At 41.0% G+C, this 23927-nt stretch overlaps 1 protein-coding gene across 3 annotated transcripts in view; it reads left to right on the plus strand.

The window, feature by feature from the left end:
- LOC126475318 (diuretic hormone receptor-like) overlaps positions 1-23927 on the plus strand; it is a 602994-nt gene that overhangs the window by 527899 nt on the left and 51168 nt on the right. For all 3 annotated transcript variants that reach the window (XR_007586700.1, XM_050103101.1, XM_050103100.1), the window contains one exon: positions 19031-19216. Coding sequence is in view for 2 of the 3 variants with exons in the window: in XM_050103101.1 (XP_049959058.1) it covers positions 19031-19216 (186 nt within the window). In the remaining variant the exon portion in view is untranslated. The remainder of the gene's footprint in view (positions 1-19030; positions 19217-23927) is intronic.

Below are 23927 nucleotides of genomic sequence, written 5' to 3' on the forward strand. Positions count from 1 at the left end.
ATTCAAGTTTCTTCATTACAGGCAATGCTATTGAAAGTACAAAAATAAATTGTCGTATACAGTTCAAAGCGTGTACCTGTGCTCTGTCATTATTAAGTTCCTTATATTTTCTTACGGATAAAAATTGCTCGTAATCTACGTTCTCGTCTCTGAATTTGTGAACACGTTCAGGTTTGTGTGAGAATCTGTTTGTCTGTGTCATTTCGGATTTCAAGTTGCGTAGCTATTCAGATTTTAAGTTACCCAAGTTATACGCTCTGCGTGAGTCTGACAAATGTTCACTAAGTGGCATCTGCTGTGATGTGTTAAACCCTGAAACATTTTTTATCTCTGTCACCTCTTGCTGTAAACATGACAATTTTCTACGTAAGGTGTTATTAGATGAATCGATCTCATTGATTGTCTGTTGTAGATTTTGGAATTCAGGTGTTTGGTTAAACGAAATCGGTGCAGTATCGTCTGATTTATTGTCATTATTACTTTCGATAACATCAATACGACTGGCCAATTCATCATATTTTTCAGTCAGTATTTTTGCCTGATCATCGTTTTTACTGTCAGAAGCATTAATCTGTTTTTGTAATTTACGTGTGGTTTCGTTCAGTTTTTTAACGTCAGCTTTCACGACATCGGAATCCTGTGTTAGTTCTAATTGTTCGAATCTGTCTGTCACTGTCTGAATATCTGCTGTGTGTGTATCTGTTTTTGATTTAAGATCAGAAATTTCATCACGTAATTCTATGTTCAACTGTTTGATAGTATTAATTTCATCGGACACTGTAGCAATATTGTTGTCTACGTATGTTTTTGCCTTCGCAAACAATTTACGTTTGTCTTCTTGTCTCTGTGCTGTGATTGTTTCCATTACTTGTCGTTTTACTTTATTTTGATCCTATATAAATTTGCGGAAACGCGTATCACTGTTTTGTATGTTGTGATTAAAACGTTCGTCAATCTGAGTGTTCTGTTGGTCGAATTTCGCGTCTATCTTTGCATTCATTGTGCGCGAAAGTTCTGCTGTCATTAGTTTAAACTCGTCGCGTAATTGTGTAGCTTTTTCAGAGCATTGTTTACCGACTGTACTAATTTCCTCACTAAATGTTTCTATTGTAGCTGTTTGCATATCCCTTAATTCTTGAGCTACAGATCTAATTTCTTCGCTACTTTTCCTAGCACAAGCCTCAATTTCCTCGCGTAACTGTTCCTTGGTATCATGACATTGTGCTGCCTGGAATTGTTGTCTAATTTTTCATTTAACTGTTTGGAATTGTTGTCTAATTTTTCATTGAGCTGTTGTTTGAGATTTTCGTTATTTTCATTAAGCTGTTGTTTGAGATCTTCTTTAAATTGTTTGTTATTTTCACTAAATTGTTGTTGTAGCAACCTTGCCATAATTTGTTCAAAGTCAATATTAGCATTTCTATTCTCCGTGGTGTTTAGTGGTGTACCTGCGATTGTCACATTTTGTGTGACCATTTGGTCATTCTGTGACTCACAAAAAGGTTTGCTCATCGGATGTACACTGTGCGTCACTACCTTGGAATTAAATAAATCCGTCCTACTTTGAGTATCCTGTTCATTTTCATTAGAAAAATTTGTCTGTACGTTACTTGAATTTTCCAAACCGGGTGTGTTAAGCTGGGCAGCGCTTATTGCAATAGAGCACCCCGCGTCATTAATTGTCAAAGTAACAGAGGACACAATTAAGTTCGCTTGTTCATCATTAAGATCTACATCATTATTAGTGGTTAGAACGCACTGATTGTCAGTGAACGGAGGATTGTCATCAATACATTGTGTGTCACAAGTATTATCGGTGAAGTTGTTTAAGTCGGTAATTTCATTCATTACACCTCGCGATGTACTATTAATAGTTTTTCGCGGCATTTTTACACTAGTCACAATTATTCACAATGAGACAAAGACAATGCAAAATCCAACAAATACAAATACAACCAAGAGCAACGAATTGCCGATGATCTGTAGGAGAAAATGACAAAATTAGTAAAAGCGTTGCGCCAAATGCTAATTATATTTTAGTTAATGAGAGCAGATATCTGCCTACTTTTCAGAAGATTCTCAAAGAAATACGATCCTGGTCCGGATGTCGCCAAGTGTAACCTCCCCACAAAAATTAATGAATGAAAATATTTTAGATGTGAATTGGCATCGTTCTGTAAAACGTAACCTCCCAGCAGAAATAAAGAAAATTCTATGATAATGAAAACGAGCCAAATGTTTGCTCCCCACAAAAATTATAGAATAATAATGACCCAAATGAGAATTGACATCGTGCTAAGTGTAACCTCCCCGCAGATGTTATAAATGACAATAATTTTTCCGCAAATAATATAAATTACTATAATTGAATGTTAATCGAAATAGAGGCAAATGTTGTTGAGCTCCCACAAAACATCGTTAAATTGAAATAAAAGTGACTGTAACTTCGCTACAAAAATATTGAAAAATAATCGCCTAATGTAAACTCGACACAAAAATTGAGAAATGAACATTAATCATTAAACCTACAATAATAGGGCAGCATCGCTGACCTTAGGCCCTGTGCAATAACTAATCTGATAAATTGATTCTGGGATGAAAAGTATAGGAAATATTGTTTCAATTGGAATGATTCTTTTCTTAAAAAGATTGCTTTGAAAACAAAAGTATTATTGGGGCATTTCTTGAACAAATTAATTACAATTAACATACATTACATTATCAGATGTGCGCAATGCCGCTTCATTACCTTATTTAACAATATACCTCGTCCCGAACCTTGACCAGAGACCCATGTCGACGCCCGCCGACTCCTCACACACAACTCCGACTCGCAACTGAGTCCAACACGCAACAGCGTCCAACTCTGAACTTACAACTACATGCTCTCGCGACTCGCTACGTACAACAACTGAACTCTCGCGCGGTCAAGCGCAGACTAGCAACGATAAACAACTCTCTGGTCAGAGATTCTGTCATGCCTCGCCATCGCCGGTACTGAATACGTACCCGTTTCAACGGGTAGCGGGGGCTGTGTGGAAGAGACTGGGCGGTTTTTTAGGTTAGAGGGTATCAGGAAACCACAGAAAGGGCGTCCGTCTTAAAGTGGGCAGGTAAGTCACAGCAACGTAGTTGTAGAAACGATCAGTATTGTAGTTGCAAATAGTCGTAGCTGTATTGGGAAAGAACCAGAGATCCAAGCTCTAATAGAAAAACACTGAAGCTCAAATAGTTATAGGTACGGAAAGCTGACTAAAGCCGGAAATAAATTCATCCGAAATTTTTTCAAACGACCTAACAGTGTTCAGAAAAGATAGAGTATGTATTGCTGTAAGATGTGGTTTACCTTGTAGTGAAATTGAAGTGGATAGCTATTGTGAAATAGTATGGGTAGATGTTCTACTTGACAATCGGACTGAACTATTAATTGGATCGTTTTACCGGCCTCCCAGCTCACAAGATGTAGTTGCTGAACAGTTCAAAGAAATCTGAGACTCATTTCAAATAGGTACCCCACTCATACAATTATAGTTGGTGGCGACCTCAATCTGCCCTCGATATGCTGGAAAAATTATACGTTTAAAGCCAACGGAAGGCATAAACCGTAATCAAAACTTGTACTGGAAATTATTTTGAACAATTAGTTCATGAGCACATTCGAAGCGTAAATGGTTGCGAAAGCATACTTAACGTCTTAGCAACAAATAATCTTGGGAAAATAGGGAGTGTTATGACGAATACAGGGATTAGCTTCCACAATGCAGTTGCTGCTAGGCTGAATACCATAAAACCCACAACCATCAAAAAGAATCGCAAAATACATCTATTTAAAAAAGCGGATGAAAATGCTCTTAACGCCTTTTCAAGAGACAGTCTTCACTCCTTCCGATCTGATCACTTAAGCGTGGAAAAGACGTGGATTGATTTCAAAGAGATAGTATCGACAGCAATTGGGAGATACATACCACATAAATTAACAAGTGATGTTACTGATCCCCCATGGTACACAAAACGGATCAGATCGCTGTTGCAGAAGCAACGAAACAAGCATGCCAAATTTAGAAGAACGCAAAATCTCTAAGATTGGGAAAGTTTTGCAGAAGTTCGAAATATAGGGCATACTTCATTCCGAGATGTTTTTAATAGTTTGCACAACGAAACTCTGTCACGGAATCTGGCAGAAAACCCAAAGAGATTCTGGTCATGCATAAAGCACACCAGTGGCAAGACGCAATCAATATCTTCACTGCACGATAACAACGGTGAAGTCACTGATGCCAGTGCCACTAAAGAAGAGTTATAATACACGGTTTTCCGAAGCTCCTTCACCAAAGAAGACGAAGTAAATATTCCTGAATTTCAATCACGAACAACTGCCAAGATGAGAAACGGGGAAATAGATATCGTCGGTGTAGCTAAGCAGCTAAAATCACTTAGTAAAAGCAAGGCCTCCGGTCCAGGTTGTACGCCAGTCAGGTTCCTTTCAGAGTATGGTGTTACAATAGCTCCATATCTAGCAATTATATACGACTGATCGCTCACAGAAAGTTCCGTACCTAAAGACTAGGAAATTACTCAAGTCACATCAATACCCAAGAAGGGATACAGGAGTAATCCGCTGACTTACAGGCACATATCACTACCGTCGATTTTCAATAGGGTTTTGGAACATATGCTGTATTCGAACATTATGAATTACCTCGAAGAAAACGATTTATTGACACATAGTCAGGACGGATTCAGCATACATCGTTCTTGTAAAAAACAACTAGCTGTTTATACTCATGAAGTAATGGGTGCTATCGACAGGTGATGTTAAATTGATTCCATATTTTTAGATTTCCAGAAGGCTTTCGACACCGTTACTCACAAGCGTCTTCTAACCAAACTGCGTGCCTATGGAATCTCGCCTCAGTTGTGCGACTGGATTCGTTATTCCCTGTCAGAATGATCACAGCTCGTAGTAACAGACGGAAAGTCATCGAGTATAACAGAAGTAATATCCGGCGTTCTCCAAGGAAGTGGTACAGGTCTTCTATTGTTCCTGATCTATGTTCAAGACATAGGAGACAATCTGAGTAGCCCTCTCAGATTGCTTGCAGATGATACTGTTGTTTACCGTCTTGTAAAGTCATCAGATGACCAAAACAAATTGCTAAATGTTTCGATTACACGTTAAGTCCCACAAATCTTAAAGCTGTAAATTCAACTAAAAACTTAGGGATTACATTTACAAATAACCTAAATTGGAACGATCACATAGATAATGTTGTGGGTAGAGCAAACCAAAGACTGCGATTCACTGGCAGAACACTTAGAAAGTGTAACAGGTCTACTAAAGAGACAGCTTACACCACACTTGTCCGCCCTATTCTGGAATATTGCTGTGTGGTGTGGGATCCGCATCAGCTGTGACTGATGGATGACATCGAAACAGTTCAAAGAACGGCGGCTCGTTTTGTGTTATGGCGAAACAGGGGGATAGTGCCACAGGCATGATACGTGAATTGGAGTGGCAGTCATTAAAACAAAGGCGTTTTCCCTTGCGACGGGATCTTCTCATGAAATTTCAGTCACCAGTTTTCTCCTCCGATTGCGAAAACATTCCTTTGCCATCCACCTACATAGGGAGAAATCATCATGACAATAAAATAAGAGAAATCGGGGCTCGCACAGAAAAATTTAAGTGCTCGTTTATCCCGCGCGCCGTTCGAGAATAGAACGATAGAGAGATAGCATGATGGTGGTTCACTGAACCCTCTGCCAGGCACTTTATTATGAATAGCAAAGTAATCAGGTAGATGCAGATGTAGAAGAGACAGTTTCGTGGCTGGTTGTCCTGATGACTTTCTAGTGATTTCAGTGTGAAGGATACAGGCAGATGTAGAAGAGACAGTTTCGTGGCTGGTTGTCCTGATGACTTTCTAGTGATTTCAGTGTGAAGGATACAGTAGTAGTAGTCCTCGGTGTCTCGGTCTACAGCTAAAACATGAGTCTGTGCGTGGGATTCTTGCCCTTCTGCCTTGCAGAAAATTTTGAGTTACTATGAGTTGGTAGTGAATTTCGATAAGGGGGTAGACTGATCAATATTATTAGACCTACAAGTTGACAGCACATGGTGATTGCCAAATCATCACTTTCTATTGCGACCGCAAAGTTGTTCATGTTTGTATTCCTGTTTATGAGAAGTGCCACAGTGAGAAATGATGTCCTATACTTGTCGCAGTGTTCTTTTTGAGTTGCAGAGAGTAAAAATGGACAGCAGGTTACGCCTAATGGGAGTCTGGTGACGCAGTATTGTATTATGTCGTCTGAAGATATCCCGTTTTGTTCCGTTTAGTTCTGAACCAGAATAATCTCGAGAAGTCTTTGTCTTGTTCAGTGAAGATCAAATGAAGAAACGTTTGCGTAATGTTGACAACAGCAGTGGAATTTAGTGTGGGTCGCAGTAAAATCTCTAGGATCTCAGGTCTCTATCTAGTACCTCGTTCGGAGAATGTGCATTGCTTTCGTGAGATGCCTCGTCGATGTCTACCCTTCACTTAGTCTTCCCATGTTCCTCTTTCCTCACTGTATGATCAATGAGATAAAATAGTACCCTCCCTGAGAGTTGAGTGCAAGCGAGCACAACGTGCCCTTTCGTAAAGAAGTCAAGCATTACGTCGTAGTATATTTGCTTAAAGGCGTCTTGACGATAAAATCTTATCCTCAAATGAAACTTCCTGGGAGATTAAAACTGTGTGCCGCACCGAGACTCGAACTCGGGAACTTGACACAGTTTTAATCTGGCAGGAAGTCTCATATCAACGCACACTCCACTGCGAAGTGAAAATTTCATTCTAGAACCCCCTCCCCCAGACTGTGGCGAAACCATATCTCCGCAGTATGCTTTCTTCCAGGAGTGCTAGTTCTGCAAATTTTGTAGGAGAGTTTCTGTGAAGTTCGGAAGATAAGAGACGAGGTACTGGCGGAAATAAAGCTATGAGGTCGGGTCGTAATCCCTGTAGTCTCAACGTCCGAGAAGTGTCTGAAGTTGTTAGCAGATGGCAAAGGAGACCACAACAATTGCATGCACACAGGATCCTGGCTTGGTCTCACTAAATACCCAGAGAAATTTGGAAGGAACTAACACGAAAGATTCAGAAACATGTATTGGCAAACTGTCTTTCACCATTTTCCAATAAAAATCACATGCTATGTGAATGTCTACGGAAGTAACTTCTTTTGAATTGGTTTTTGGATGTGCTAGTGTAATCTTATGGGCGTATGATAAACTCTCTACATGTTGTGGAACAGGTGGCTGGTGTGAAAGAACATGAAGACTTTTCAAAGGCAGTCAGTTACAGCGAAGAATTTTTCAAAGTCCATTCAGATTAAACTGAAAAATTCTGTTGTGGCGTGGGGTGCAGGCTATAATTCAAATGAATTAACAATTAATTCTCATCGATTTACAGTCCGCATTTTCAAATCGTCGGTCAGCGATCTTACTATGAAGTTGGATTAACTTCCTGCATCCAAGACACATGCAACTGTCCTACTCAGTCCTGTAGACGAAGAAAAGCATACTTGCGCCATATGAAGATACGTGAATCCGTGGGAAGCAACAACTTTTTTACACAGAAGTAATGTTTGTCTGAACCACAAGAATCTTAGCACCCCTTTCTTTATCACAAATCGACTTGCGATGGAGCTGTCTAGACTTAGTACACCAAGTCTTTTCCATCTTCCTACAATCTGAAACCATATGCCCACATTGCGGACAAAGAAAACACTTGTTTGCTCGTTTCACTTTATATATTCGATCACTAACACATCTTACAGTCCTGCGCCGAGTGGTCGCGACACTTAAAAAAGGCGCAGAATGGTTTTTGTACTGTAGTACATTTCTGGGTTGGTCTTTTAGCGCGTGTACGTGGAGAGTGGGAGCCATGGGGACAATGCTAGAGGTGGTGGAAATATTACCGCCTATGTTCTGCGTGGTAAGCGCATTCCCTTCGGATAGTGCCGTACGCATTGCATGAATTATCCAATGGTGGCATATTTCATCCAGAAAAAGGCCGAAAACTCTCGAGGCGAGAACTCGGCCATATCGGTTCAAGTCTTCCCCAAGAGCTCGGAGAGCTTGAGTACGTCCTGGCACTCAATGAATGTCGAATTGAGTTAGTCTGGGGCGGCCAATCGAATGGGTTTTATAGCTTCTAGGTAATGTAAGTGGCCCTGAATCACTGTAACGAAATGGGAGGATCCTCTTCGTTTCTGCGTTAGTCTCAGTCGTCACCGCGACATATTCAGGTAAATGCTTCTGCTCTCCTGAAAGGTAGCCACAAAGAAGTAAATATACGTCGAATATAGCTACCGACGGGTCCTTGTCGACCAACTATTCAAACTGGTCCGAGAAACGCGCCCATTTCTCCAGATAACGTGAAAGGGACTCAAACTTGATCGGTGGAGGTCATATTGAGATTGAAGGAACACTCATTGCTACACACTGTAGTGTGGGATTAACTGTAATGTTTATGTTTGCTACAGATTTTTCGAGCTGTTCTCTGTCTCGTGCGACATTCAAGAAATAGCACTTTTTACGGCGTCTGTATACTCTTCGCGTTCTCGAACGTCTGCCTCGTATTCGTCATCGTCTACCACGTAACGGATCCGCACATCCAGGTTGGTGAGCCGGTGCATGACACCTTGTAATCTCCTTATACGGTATTTATAAACGTCGAGTTCCGCAGTGTCTGCCAACTTTTCAACTTCCGCGACGAAGACTGTAATGTTTGCGCTTCCTCTCGAACATTTCCTCTGTAGGCCGTGTAACTGTGCTACCGTACTGTCCGCCACATCCAATCCACCGTTGGCACGCCATCAACTACCACGAATCGGCTAATCTGAAGATCGCTAGTCTGAGTAGTACAATGAACAACCGTCCGATGGCAGCACTAGCTACTGGCGCTGGAGCATTCGCAGTAGCATTCCGGAATAGCGCGTATTATCGTTACAAGCGAAGAAAAGCTTTAATTTAAACAGCGACGGAAGACAAAGAATGTGCGTCGTTCCACTTATATCACTGTCTAACATACACAGTCACGACACTCCTGCTCATTATTGTCATACTTTGCGGAAGTGCCTATCTGACAGCGAATAGTGTCATTTCTATTGATTTTTACTCTATGGGAACTATACCTTGGCATGCGGGTCCGCTAGATCCGGACCGGAAACTGTCGGCAGCAGTCGGGAGATTTCGTGGCGTGGCGTGGCGATTTGTACGTGTTGCCAACTGTGCGTTGTAGACTGCATTTGTTGTCTGCTTTTTTGCCTGCTACGTCGGTCGCTTAGCTGTGCTGTTGCTGTCAGTGTGTAGTAGCTGTGTTTTCACTGCTTTTAAATGAGTGATGATCCGGTTGCCGGCCCATCGAGGGAGTTACCGTCGACTCCAGTTCGGAAAAAGAATCCAGCTGTAAGGACCGCTTGTCGTAAAATGATGATAAATGTAATGAAGTGCTGCGATGATGAAAAAATATAAAAATCACTGTTTTACCCGATTTGGCAGTCTCCCCCCAGAGCTGCGACGCACACTGGGAAGAGCCTGCGTAGTATTGCGGGAGTTACAGAATTTGCCAGGAATCACACAGACCCCAGGAACTCCTGGAAAGAAGGGATTAGTTTCAGTTACAATCCTATTAGAGAATATTTCTAAATAGCTCCACATTTGGTTATAATTCATCTGAACTGTGTACTCTTTTTACTGATAGAGACAGTAGAAAGACAGATACTTATAGTAATGACTGATCGTACACTTTAACCCATTTCTGAAAATACTCAAATGCAATTCGACTCTTTCGGAGGGCCACATTACAGGTGACATGTCATCTGAAAATCTGCTGACTCTTGCAAGCGCTTGTTTCCAGGCTGTTACTGAGGAAAAAGAGATTAGAAGGAGACTGAAAGGGTAACTGCAAAAAGGTACAACACCTTGAGCGGGAGCACAGGAGGCATGGCGTTGTGATGGAAATAGCCACTGACAACCTCACTGTCGACGTCGGCACTTCAGATACCAGTGACAAATCAGAGGAAACGATTGCGTACGAAAGTGAAACTGTTAGTGCATCGGAATTATCAGAAGGTTCAGCAAAATTGGCCTGTTTCATTCTTGTTTTATTATTCATTTGTGTTGAATGTCATTACAGCTTTGCTGAAATGTGTGGCATCCAGTAAATCTATAAAAAATAAACAGTAAGTTAGTATCTTCCATTTCTGGTGTCGTGAACTGTTCTTTTACCTACTTCTAATTCTGCATTTATTTTGTTGTTGTTGTTGTTGTTGTTGTTGTGGTCTTCAGTCCTGAGACTGGTATGATGCACCTCTCCATGCTACTCTATACTGTGCAATCTTCTTCATCTCCCAGTACCTACTGCAACCTACATCCCTCTGAATCTGCTTAGTGTATTCATCTCTTGGTCGCCCTCTACGACTTTTACCCTCCACGCTGCCCTCCAATACTAAATTGGTGATCCCTTGATGCCTCAGAACATGTCTTACCAACCGATCCCTTCTTCTAGTCACGTTGTGCCACAAACTCCTCTTCTCCCCAATTCTGTTCAATACCTTCTCATTAGTTATGTGATCTACCCATCTAAACTTCAACATTCTTCTGTAGCACCACATTTCGAAAAATTCTTGTCTAAACTATTTATCGTCCATGTTTCACTTCCATACTTGGCTACACTACACAAAAATACTTTCAGAAACGACTTAAATCTATATTCGATGTTAACAAATATCTCTTCTTCAGAAACGCTTTCCTTGGCATTGTCAGTCCACATTTTATATCCTCTCTACTTTGACCATCATCAGTTATTTTGCTCCCCAAATAACAAAACTCCTCTACGACTTTAAGTGTCTCATTTCCTAATCTAATTCCCTCAGCGTCACCCGACTTAATTCGACTATATTCTATTATCCTCGTTTTGTTTTTGTTGATATTCATCTTATATCATCCTTTCAAGACACTATCCATTCCGTTCAGCTGCTCCTCCAGGTCCTTTGCTTTCTCTGACAGAATTACAATGTCATCGGCGAACCCCAAAGTTTTTATTTCTTCTCCATGGATTTTAATGCCTACTCCCAATTTTTCTTTTGTTTCCTTCACTGCTTGCTCAATATACAGATTGAATAACATCGGGGAGAGTCTACAGCCCTGTCTCACTCCCTTCCCAACCACTGCTTCCCTTTCATGTCCCTCGACTCTTATAACTGCCATCTGGTTTCTGTACAAATTGTAAATAGCCTTTCGCTCCCTGTATTTTACTCCTGCCACCTTCTGAATTTGAAAGAGAGTATTCCAGTCAACATTGTCAAAAGCTTTCTCGAAGTCTACAAATGCCAGAAACGTAGGTTTGCCTTTCCTTAATCTAGCTTCTAAGATAAGTCGTAGAGTCAGTATTGCCTCACGTGTTCCAACATTTCTACGGAATCCAAACCAATCTTCCCCGAGGTCGACTTCTACCAGTTTTTCCATTCGTCTGTAAAGAATTCGCGTTAGTGTTTTGTGTCCGTGACTTATTAAACTGATTGTTCGGTAATTTTCACATCTGTGAGCATCTGCTTTCTTTGGGATTGGAATTATTATATTCTTCTTGAAGTCTGAGGGTATTTCACCTGTCTCATACATCTTGCTCACCAGATGGTAGAGTTTTGTCAGGACTGGCTCTCCCAAGGCTGTCAGTAGTTCTAATGGAATGTTGTCTACTCCCGAGGCCTTGTTTCGACTCAGGTCTTTCAGTGTTCTGTCAAACTCTTCACGCAGTATCGTATCTCCCATTTCATCTTCATTTACATCCTCTTCCATTGCCATAATATTGTCCTCAAGTACATCGCCCTTGTATAGACCCTCTATATACTCCTTCCACCTTTCTGCTTTCCCTTCTTTGTTTAGAGCTGGGTTTCCATCTGAGCTCTTGATATTCATACAAGTGGTTCTCTTTTCTCCAAAGGTGTCTTTAATTTTGCTGTAGGCAGTACCTATCTTACCCCTAGTGAGATAAGCCTCTACATCCTTACATTTGTCCTCTAGCCATCCCTGCTTAGCCATTTCGCACTTCCTGTCGATCTCATTTTTGAGACGTTTGTATTCCTTTTTGCCTGCTTCATTTACTGCATTTTTGTATTTTCTCCTTTCATCAATTAAATTCAATATTTCTTCTGTTACCCAAGGATTTCTACTAGCCCTCGTCTTTTTACCTACTTGATCCTCTGCTGCCTTCACTATTTCATCCCTCAGAGCTACCCATTCTTCTTCTACTGTACTTCTTTCCCCCATTCCTGTCAATTGTTCCCTTACACTGTCCCTGAAACTCTGTACAACCTCTTGTTTAGTCAGTTTATCCAGGTCCCATCTCCTTAAATTCCCACCTTTTTGCAGTTTCTTCAGTTTTAATCTACAGTTCATAACCAATAGATTGTGGTCAGAGTCCACATCTGCCCCTGGAAATGTCTTACAATTTAAAACCTGGTTCCTAAATCTCTGTCTTACCATAATATAATCTACCTGAAGCCTGTCAGTATCTCCAGGCTTCTTCCATGTATACAACCTTCCTTTATGCTTGTTGAACCAAGTGTTAGCTATGATTAAGTTGTGCTGTGTGGAAAATTCTACCAGGCGGCTTCCTCTTTCATTTCTTAGCCCCAATCCATATTCACTTACTACAATTCCTTCTCTCCCTTTTCCTACTGCCGAATTCCAGTCACCCATGACTATTAAATTTTTGTCCATTCACTATCTGAATAATTTTTTTTATTTCATCATACATTTCTTCGATTTCTTTATTTTGATACGGTAACTGATAACGTAGGACGTTAATGTCTCTATTTAATATGTCAGTATAAACAGTGATCTCAATTTCGATAGTACGAAGTTTTTAACTGACGATTAACTCTGTTCTACACATAACGGTTTTTGTGTGTGTTGGCTGTACTGCGCGCTTGCAGTAGAAGTAGGCGGAGCTTGTTCCCCTCCTCACACCCCACCTCTCCCGTCAGCAGCCGTAGTGTTCGCTGCCCGCTTCCCGCACCCCTCACTGTACGTAGTACTATAAAAATCGACAATAACTGAAATATGACACCATATTTGTCTTTCTTCAGTTTGTTAAGGATCCTGGGAGTATGAAACGGTACGTTACACAACAGTTCATGTTCGAAGCTCTTGTAACCTACAGATATTTACTGAAGGATAAGCAGCAGAAGACTTGACATTCGCGGAAACGAGTCGTATATCGTCTTAACAACTTGAAGTTTTGTTTGCTACACATCCCGTCAAATCAGTACATTCGAAACATAGGAAACTCGTATGGAGTGCGATGTCTAATTATTTAATGTACAAAATAAGCCATCCACACTGTAGCTGAAGATAAAATCACGCAGACGTGAAAAAAAACCTTTTTTCCCAACACAGAAGAAACCAATACCACCACTGTTACTACATCTGGCCCACAAACGGCAAGAATCTTAAAAACATTCGCTTTACAAAACTATTTGTGCACTGGAAAGTCGAGTGTAGTGTAAGAATATAAGAAGCAAAGTGGCTGTCATAATAACAGTTAAGAATCGAAATATATGCTCCTCATGCATTAAATATGTGTTTACATTCTCTTGATTTCAGTGGTGCAAGCCGCAGTTATAAACGTTAAAAAGTCTTTCTTCACGAATAAGTCACCCTTTATGGCTCTGAATCAGTGAGATTCGGCTGTTTTAAACATTTATTTCACGACTGTTCATGTCTCTCTTGGTAACCTACTAAAGCAGACTGTGCTTACAGTCTGAGAATCAAATTACTTGATTACTGCCATAGAGCCTCCGTAGGACTATGAAAGTATTACGATGATACAGCAGTACTTAGGTGCGCTGTAGGAGAAACGCTTCGCTTTTCTTGTAGTCCTGGTCGCCTTTGTTGTTTTGACCTTGCCTTCTCGGTTCTCTCCGTCCCGGATTTCGACAAAAAAAAAAAAGTTTCGTCGTCAGTATATATTATGATGGAGTGTATTAGATCGACAACAAAATTTGTTTCTCGTCACAGAACTACATTTATCAACAAATATTAAGAAGTCAGAGATCCGCCTCCAAAGAATAAACAGATAATCTCTTACTCATTACCGATATCTCATTCTGCTGCACAAGCAGTAACGGAAGCCGAGAAGGAAAACTTCATCTGCTGATGATTTTATAATTATGTCAGTCACGAAAAAGTACGTCGAAGGTAAGTTGAACGGAATAGATATCATCTTGAAATTTTAATATCAAAAACAGTAAAGTAAGGGTAATCATGCTAGGGTGGTGGCCAACATCGTGTACAAATTTTCAAATATGTATAACACTGTGCTGTCTGTAATAATGTTATTTTACTTTGCTACCGGCTTCAGTTGTAAACCATCATCAACGGCATCTGTACAACAAACAAAATCTGTCAATGTGACAATGCCAAGCGAAGTAAGGAAAATGGCAAAAGACGTTAAAGCGATCAAAATACTCACGAAAATCATCACAGATGTATCACAAGTCATACATGCCTTAATGTAAGTTCCTACAGGATACCACATTTGACAATATAATATAAAATCAAAAGTTGTAACAAGATAAAAATATGAAGGCACATTGACACAAGGACAACAAGTGACGTACAGCATACAAGTCAATGAACTTCCAAGTCAAAAATGGCAGTCTTGTCCGAATCCAAAGAAGTGGGCATTAAATAATTATGTGATAATCAGAGTGCAATACGGAAGTATTAAAAGTTGTACACGTTACTGAAATTACATAAAAACACCAATAAAATAGAGCATAAAGTAACAGAGAAGCAAGATCGATGAATGTAAGAATGCACAATATTTTAAAATTTCTTCAAAAACGTAAGCATCTATAATACATGAACTCGGTCTAGACTGTTTGAACAGCGAGATAACTGACGACGGGCGAAGTAGAAATGATTCAAAAGCAGATTGGCAATAGAATGAAAAACTTTTATAGAAAGAAGAAATTTGTTGACACCGAATATAAATTCTAAGTTTTAGGAAGTCTTTTTTTGAAGATATTTGGCTAGAGCCTAGCCTTGTATGAGGGTCAAAGATGGACGTACTACAGAAGAACACGGAAAATTAATTGGGTCGATGGGGTACCTTGTTATCAACTGAACATGAAGTGAGCAATTGTCTTGACTATCAGGATGTGATAGAATTCTCTAAGACGAAAGCGAGGGAAAGACGTTTTGGACGTACTCATTTTTTATTTGTTGTATTTGCATAATAGGGTAACTTTTTGTGTTTTATTAAATGTCACTGATATAGTAACATCGTCTAATACGGCATGGTTGATGTCGTGGAAGTACGTGCATTCCCTTACCTTTCCTGTTGTACTTCCACAGAAACGCATTAGGCCTACATGAAGGAAGCAGCGGCCACACATTTCTTCTTGGCCCGGGCCTCCACATGGGTTAACGGGGCACTGGGGATATGAGTTACAAATTAATGAAATTCAGTATACGAGGGCTATCCACAAAGTACATTACGTTTGGGAATTAAAAATAAAGAAAGTATTGGAAAATTTTTTTATTATATGCAAATGAAAGCCACACTTAAATACTACTTTTCTACATAGTTGCCATTTAAATTAAGGCACTTATCGTAGCGATGGACGAGCTTGGAAATTCCTTCGTCGTAAAATTCGGCCGCCTGCGCCTTCAACCACGTGGTTACCTCCCTTGGGACAGAAAAGGTGTGATTTTTGTGGGTTTCCTGGAAAGAGGCACTACAATAAACTCTCAAAGGTATTGCTAAACTCTGCACAACCTCAGAATAGCAATACAAAACAAGCGCAGGCGAAAGTTGGTCTCAAAGATCTTGCTGATTCACGACAAGGCCCGACCCACACGGCAAATGCCACTCGTGAAGTTCTCGAATCTTTTAAGAGGGAGTTGTTTCCTCATCCGCCGTACAATCCCGACCTTGCACCGAGCGACTTCTACTTATTCTCAGCAATGAAGAAGTGGTTGGCTATGCAGCGTTTTGATGACGACGCACAGCTTCAAGAAGAGGTAACCACGTGGTTGAAGGCACAGCCGGCCGAATTTTACGACGAAGGAATTTCCAAGCTCGTCCATCGCTACGATAAGTGCCTTAATTTAAATAGCAACTACGCAGAAAAGTAGTATTTAAGTGTGGCTTTCATCTGTATATAATTAAAAAAATTTACAATACTTTATTTATTTTTAATTCCAAAACGTAATGTACTTTGTGGATACCCCTCGTATTTGCCGCCATCTGACTTCTACATACTCCAGATCTAAGGCTGTTTGTGGCTGGGAAACGGCTTCAGTTCAATTAAAAACTCGTGGCAGCTGTAGATGGATATTTTAAAATTTCATTGTTGGTACTTAATGACCGGAAAAACGCTGGATATAGTTCATTGTCTAACAATTGGGTATGTCGAAACAATGTATATTTTTTATCTAAGACTTAATTACCTTCAGAACGAGAGCATACCTAAATCTAAGAACCGTTATAGGGTTCAGAACTATTCTTTGCCGACGGCCTGTTTCTCCATTGCTTAATAAATTATTAGACGACGGTTTCGGAGAGGCATGGCTTCAGCAGCCGTAAATATTAGCTTTCGAATCAAGAATATCTTCTTTTAGTGTGGGCAGCTTTCCACGTGTGCTAACGAGCGTGAGTGGATTTCTTTACGATCTTATCACTATGAAACTTTCTCTGATGAATTTGCAGTAGTTATAGTTACGCACATGTAGGGGAAAGAGTGATAAAATGAATTGACAACACTCTTACCGAGTTTCTGTGAACCCTGTCCTCTCGCTTTTCGACGTAAACATCATATCAAGTCTTTTCCTGTTCGCGCATGCGATGTATAGAATCGCGGATGGACTCCTCCCGAATTTGTCCCGTAACCGTGCTCTATTTATAGTCCACTTGCATAGCGTTAGGAAGACGTCGTATTTCATGTGCTTGTTCTTAAATAACGCTTACACGTATTCATTCAGTGTCTTGGCATGAAAACAGTTTGCGGACATGACAGAAAAAGTATAAAGTTTTATTGTACTGGATGCGTTAAGTAGCATACTATATGGATCTTAAGTAAAACAAAGATTCACGTATTGCATATAACATTTATAACTATGTAAAATTTTCGCTTAAAAGTAAATAAAATATACCTAGGATTTAATTTTGACCTTTTACAATACTCATTTTCTTTCAGTCTATGTCAGATATATTATGGTTCCGCTTCTGCTCTCCTATGGCAATTATTATTAACTCCTCGCCTGCTCTGTTTCAGAACATTGTTCATCGTGCACGACTGCTTTATCCAACAACACCATCTTTCGGCAGTCCATGCCCACGCTGTTACATATCGAAGAAAAGTTATTAGAATCTTACAATATATTAATAAGTTCATTCGTAACTAATTCTCGTAACGTTACCAAATACACTGCACTCACTCCGTCTTCAGGCCACGAGTGGCCTACCGGGGCCACCCGACCGCCGTGTCATCCTCAGTAGAGGATGCGGAAAAGGAGGGGCGTGTGGTCAGCACACCGCTCTCCCGGCCGTTATGATGGTATTCTTGACCGAAGCCGCTGCCATTCGGTCGAGTAGCTCCTCAATTGGCATCACGAGGATGAGTGCATCCCGAAAAATGGCAACAGCTCATGGCGGCCTGGATAGTCACCGATCCAAGTGCCGACCACGCCCGACAGCGCTTAACTTCGGTGATCTCACGGGAACCGGTGTAACCACTGCGGCAAGGCCGTTACCCAAATACACTGCAGGAAATGAAAAAAATAAAGGAAGGAAGAAAAGTGCATGAAGAGAAACAGTAGTGGTCCAACTAGAGATTTCCTCTAATATTTAGCAACGAAATTTCCAGAACAGAGTGAAGACAATATATTAAACTAATGAAGCGAGCAGATGCGAACTGAACTTTGTTAGGACTGAAATTCTTTTCTAATACACAGTGATTACATTTACATTACTTCTTTTAACTACTGAATATAATAAGCCTGTATTTTCATCGAAAAAGGTGCATAGAACTCAGTCTAGACATACATTCAAAGCTCTAAACCTTATACCGTTTCCGTGGGAGTCTTCCTCTCTCTGCCGACGATTCCCCGTTAAAAGAAAATAAAAAAATTAAAAGCCTGAAAATTTTCCGACTGCGTGTGATTAAATTTGCAGTCGCTACTAACCACCAAAATACCAGATGGAAGCTGACATCGTGCTAATCTGATAAGTCCATCGTGCGTTACTTTGCTTCCACGGTACCAAAATTGCTTGAAACGTCTAATACGTGGTGCCCGATTGTGGTGTAACGAGGTGATCTTCTTTCGTTTTGTTTACAGTCCATTTTCTGCGCTCTTTCGACTGTTAACTTGGTTCAACATGTGTTATAATTATTCCTGACTTTTGGATGAATAATTGGGATTAAAGGCAGGAAATGGAAACTGGATGTGAAACAGACAGAAAAGAAGTAATTAATTCCAGCCGCCGAGGCTATTGCAGCAACGGCGAGAGTAAAGAATTTGTTCCGGACCGAGACTCGAACGCTGATACTCAGCGCCTCTAGAACAGTAGCTTAAACTGCCTCACCCATCCGGGCACGCTTCGTGTCAGACCCAAACTCCCAGCTTCATGCTCGCCGCTCAACAACTGCTCTAGAGAAGCGAAGCATCTGGGTTTGATCCCGGTCCGACACAAATTTTCAAATCCCAGCATTGCATTGCCACAATGCCCTGTGTGACTGGAAGTCATTATTTCCTTCCATCTCGAATCCTTCCCATTCCTTTCACGCCAGTTATTCGTGTATATTGTCCCAGCTGCTTCACAGTGAGTGATGACGGTTCTGGCTGACATGTGCGATAGACCAGACGTCCCTCATACCTATATGTTCCTGTCTTTCATCCAGGAGAGCGCACCGGTGTGTTGATATGTTCGTAATTCGACAGGTGGTTTTCACAGTGCTCGCTGCCTGTCCATAGGTGCTGATCACTAAGCTGCGGTCGGCGAACACGGTGGAGACGCAGCAGTACCGGAAGGCGAGCAAGGCGCTGTTGGTGCTGATCCCGCTTCTAGGCATCACCTACATCCTGATCATCGCCGGCCCGAGGGAGGGCCTCTCGTCTGACGGCTACACCTACGTCAGAACGATCCTCATCTCGACTCAGGTGCGCTTCCTGGTTCCTCCTGCTCGCTCTGACTACCATTTACCACTGTTTCTACAACGCTCCCTTCATTATACTCCCAGGTGCGATATAGTAAGAAAATTACATGCACTGGGCGTTACTATACAGGGGTTCCACATGTTGCTGAAAATGCTCAGAAACAACAGTAACTCTTTGACCTCTTTGTACGCTGAAGTGACAAAAGTCATGGGACAGCTATATGCATATATACAGAGGGCGGTAGTTTCGAGTTCACAAGGTATAAAAGAGTAGTGCATTGGCGGAAATGTCATTTGTGCTCGGCTCATGCATGTGAAAATATTGAAATAAACGATATCGGAATTGAAAAACAACGGCTATCACTTAGTAGTGGAAAAGCATCCGGACCAGACGAGATACCCTTAAGATTCTACAGCGATTATGCTAAAGAACTTGCCCCCTTTCTATCAGCAATTTATCGTAGATCGCTGGAAGAACGTAAAGTACCTAGCGACTGGAAGAAAGCGCAGGTCGTTCCCATTTTCAAGAAGGGTCATAAATCAGATGCGAATAATTATAGGCCTATTTCGCTTACGTCAATCTGTTGTAGAATAATGGAACATGTTTTGTGTTCTCGTATTATGACGTTCTTAGATAATACAAATCTTCTTCATCATAACCAACATGGATTCCGCAAACAGAGATCATGTGAAACTCAGCTCGCCCTATTTGCCCAAGAAATTCACAGTGCCGTAGACACTGGCGAGCAGATTGATGCCGTATTCCTGGACTTCAGGAAGGCATTTGATACGGTTCCGCACTTACGTTTAGTGAAAAAAATACGAGCTTACGGAATATCGGACCAGGTTTGTGATTGGATTCAGGATTTCCTAGAAGAAAGAACACAACATGTCATTCTTAACGGTTCAAAATCTGCAGATGTAGAGGTAATTTCGGGAGTACCGCAGGGAAGCGTGATAGGACCTTTATTGTTTACAATATACATAAATGACTTAGTTGACAACATCGGTAGCTCCGTGAGGCTATTTGCAGATGACACGGTTGTCTACAAGAAAGTAGCAACATCAGAAGACTCGTACGTACTCCAGGAGGACCTGCAGAGGATTAATGCATGGTGCGACAGCTGGCAGCTTTCCCTAAACGTAGATAAATGTAATATAATGCGCATACATAGGGGCAGAAATCCATTCCAGTACGATTATGCCATAGGTGGTAAATCATTGGAAGCGGTAACGACCGTAAAATACTTAGGAGTTACTATCCGGAGCGATCTGACTTGGAATGATCACATAAAACAAATAGTGGGAAAAGCAGGCGCCAGGTTGAGATTCATAGGAAGAATTCTAAGAAAATGTGACTCATCGACGAAAGAAGTAGCTTACAAAACGCTTGTTCGTCCGATTCTTGAGTATTGCTCATCAGTATGGGACCCTTACCAGGTTGGATTAATAGAAGAGATAGACATGATCCAGCGAAAAGCAGCGCGATTCGTCATGGGGACATTTAGTCAGCGCGAGAGCGTTACGGAGATGCTGAAAAAGCTCCAGTGGCGGACACTTCAAGAAAGGCGTTACGCAATACGGAGAGGTTTATTATCGAAATTACGAGAGAGCACATTCCGGGAAGAGATGGGCAACATATTACTACCGCCCACATATATCTCGCGTAATGATCACAACGAAAAGATCCGAGAAATTAGAGCAAATACGGAGACTTACAAGCAGTCGTTCTTCCCACGCACAATTCGTGAATGGAACAAGGAAGGGGGGATCAGATAGTGGTACAATAAGTACCCTCCGCCACACACCGTAAGGTGGCTCGCGGAGTATAGATGTAGATGTAGATGTAGATGTAGATGAAAAGCTTTCCAACGTTATTTTGGCCGAACGAGCTTTCCCATGACTTTTATCACTTTAGCATACAGGTTGCAAGTGGATGGTAGTGAGACTCAGATTAGCTTGTCGGATCAAAGTCTGGTTCAGTCTGGACTTCCCGGGAGTCCCAAGTTTGCATACATGAAAAATTTCGCGCAACGGATAACACAGAAATATCCTCGTAGATGAAACATGGATGTCAGTCTTGAACAAATTAATTATTAAACACCAATGGTAGGGACTGTGCAATAAAGAAACACATACAAGATGGCCGTATTTGTCCATTTTGTTGGCTCTCATCATCACAAAAATGAGCAAAGAAGTATAAATGATTAGCTTAGCGCACGTTGCTTCGCTCGCGTAGACTGTGTTGACTACACAGATCTTTTCTCTCTTTCTTCGTCTTCAATCGAATTTGTGTTGTTACGCCCGCTGCTAATGTGTAAATGTACACACTATAAAAGAGATAGTGACATTATAGAAGGCTACCGGCCTTTGCATAATGAAACTGCTCCAAAAAGTGTTTAATTCCACATAGCGAGTCAAAAAAAGAAAGAGACAAATTGGATCAGTGGTTCTACAGTTACTAATGGCAGTCTTAATTACATGCTGAATTCTATCATCTCAGACGTGTATTACTGCACATGGAATCGGATTTAAACGTGGCATGCGTGGCATGTACTTTGTCATCAGTAACGACACGTTTGTGTAGAAACTATAATAAAAATAAATTTTACAAAAACATGTATTAAAGATGCGTTTCTTTTTCTATGCAATTCTGGCAAAGCCGATTTATCAAGGTGACTGTTAAATGGTTTTCCTTGATGTAGTTCACAAATTGCAACACCTTCTAAGCTTTTCACTCTAATTAATGTCATAGAAGCGTGGTCTTTTACGAATGTACTTCTGACCAAAAGGCGATTCTGCTTTCATAACGAAATGCTTTAATAAAACTTTCCATCCCCTTCTTCACCCCCTCATGGGTTATATTTCTAAAAAAACTGAAATACTTATTTTTTTATTTCCTACCGAGAAGTGAGGTGCAGCTTTAAAATGCTTTAGCTCCTCTTAAACAATGATTTATTTTCAAAAAAAGCTTTGGAGCAATATTTCATCCACTTAGTGTCTGAATTTCCAACAATGCTGAAACACTTGTTTTTTTTATTTCTGACCGAGAAACGAGATACCAACCTTCGTAGCTCTAAGTTCAAAATTGCCTTAACAGCGACATAATTTTCAATAAACCTTTCATCCATATTTCACCCCCTTAGGGGTAGAATTTCGAAAAATACCTTTTTAAATGATGCCTGCGGTATAAGATAAGCAACCTACCCAAGTTTCAAGTTTCTATCCTTAGTGGTCTGATCTGCGCGATGTTGAGTCAGTCAGGACATTACCAAAAACGAAAGCTAAACATTGATAATCGTAGGAAAGACATACTTTGATTATAGATTAAGCAGGTGTGAGTGGGCCACGGGAAACTGATGAGACAAAAATGAAAGTTATTATCTCTAAGTATAGACTATCGCTGAGATTTATATTTACCAGCGGTGCAGAAAAAATTGTATTGGTCAGGTACTATGCAGCAGGATCTTAATCAGACATGCAAGAATATCTGCCACGTAAGTATCATCTGTAGACAAGTAGACAGCCCACTCTTCCGAGATTTTATAATCTTAATGTGTTCGTTAATCTAGGCATTTGGAAGAACTACTTCCTAGTTTAACAGCTGCCACATCGCCCACGTGGGCTATTTCCCGCATGTAATCCACAATTTATGTAGTGCTTCGTCTCACAAATCGTGAAGTTATTCTACTCGCTTTTTTGGTTACATTTTAAGTTAATGTATTCATCCAAAAATCTCTCAAGATGGTGGGATAGGCCTACAACGCTGGTTGTGAAACACACACATACACAAAACACACATACACACACACACACACACACACACACACACACACACACACACAACAGGCTCACTTACACTACTACATAAAACTGAACATGGGTTGTTGTTCTTGTAGTTCCAGATACTGCGTAAGTGTAGGCTACCTGCCGACCATTCTTTTGACTTTTTTCAGTAATAAAATGAAAACTCTCAAGTCGGATGGAATGCAGATAGCAATTACTCAAAGATAGCTGTGACAGAATACTTGTATTCCGAAATGCAGCCACTGTGGCGCTTTAGAGGAAGGAAAGTGGCGTAACAATGAACAAGCAAATTGAACTTTTTGTGGCATGACAAAAGATGCGTCTCTGAAGTTGCGCCGCTGGGAGTTCACACGTGCAACTGCCGTGCAGCTACAGTATTGCTTAACGGACTGGGTGCAATCGCAAGATATGGAAGGCCCATCTGCTGGCAACGGTGAAGCTGGGCCGCCAGTCTGCCACCAGCCTAGAGTGAAGAGGCAGCTGCTCTCACAATTTCCTCCTCCAAGAAAAATTTAGCTACGAGGCGCAAGCTTATTACTTAGTAAAGACTGAAAACTGATTATTAAGTGCTCCTCCAGGGATATGCACCTCAATTGATAACAGAAGATGTGTCCTCAACAATTATTTCTGTTGCGCTGTTGATTTTCCACAAATAAGGCAGTCAGACAAGTGGCGGATGCGGTTGAAGCCTGACGCGCAGCGCGCTTGCGAGAGAGTGAGTTTTCGAAAAGAACCGGCAGGTCGGATTAATTACTGATGGTCTGCAATACTGCTCAACCTGACTTTGGTCTTTAGGCGGTTTTTCAGGCTCGTCCAGGAAAATACTGGTCTAGTCCCCAGTTTCTTTTTCAACAGATGTGATTTTTGTTGTGGTCTTCAGTCCAAAGTCTGGTTTGATGCAGCTCTGG

The sequence above is a fragment of the Schistocerca serialis genome, chromosome 4 (genome assembly GCF_023864345.2).
Source record: "Schistocerca serialis cubense isolate TAMUIC-IGC-003099 chromosome 4, iqSchSeri2.2, whole genome shotgun sequence".
NCBI classification, from domain to species: Eukaryota; Metazoa; Arthropoda; class Insecta; order Orthoptera; family Acrididae; genus Schistocerca; species Schistocerca serialis.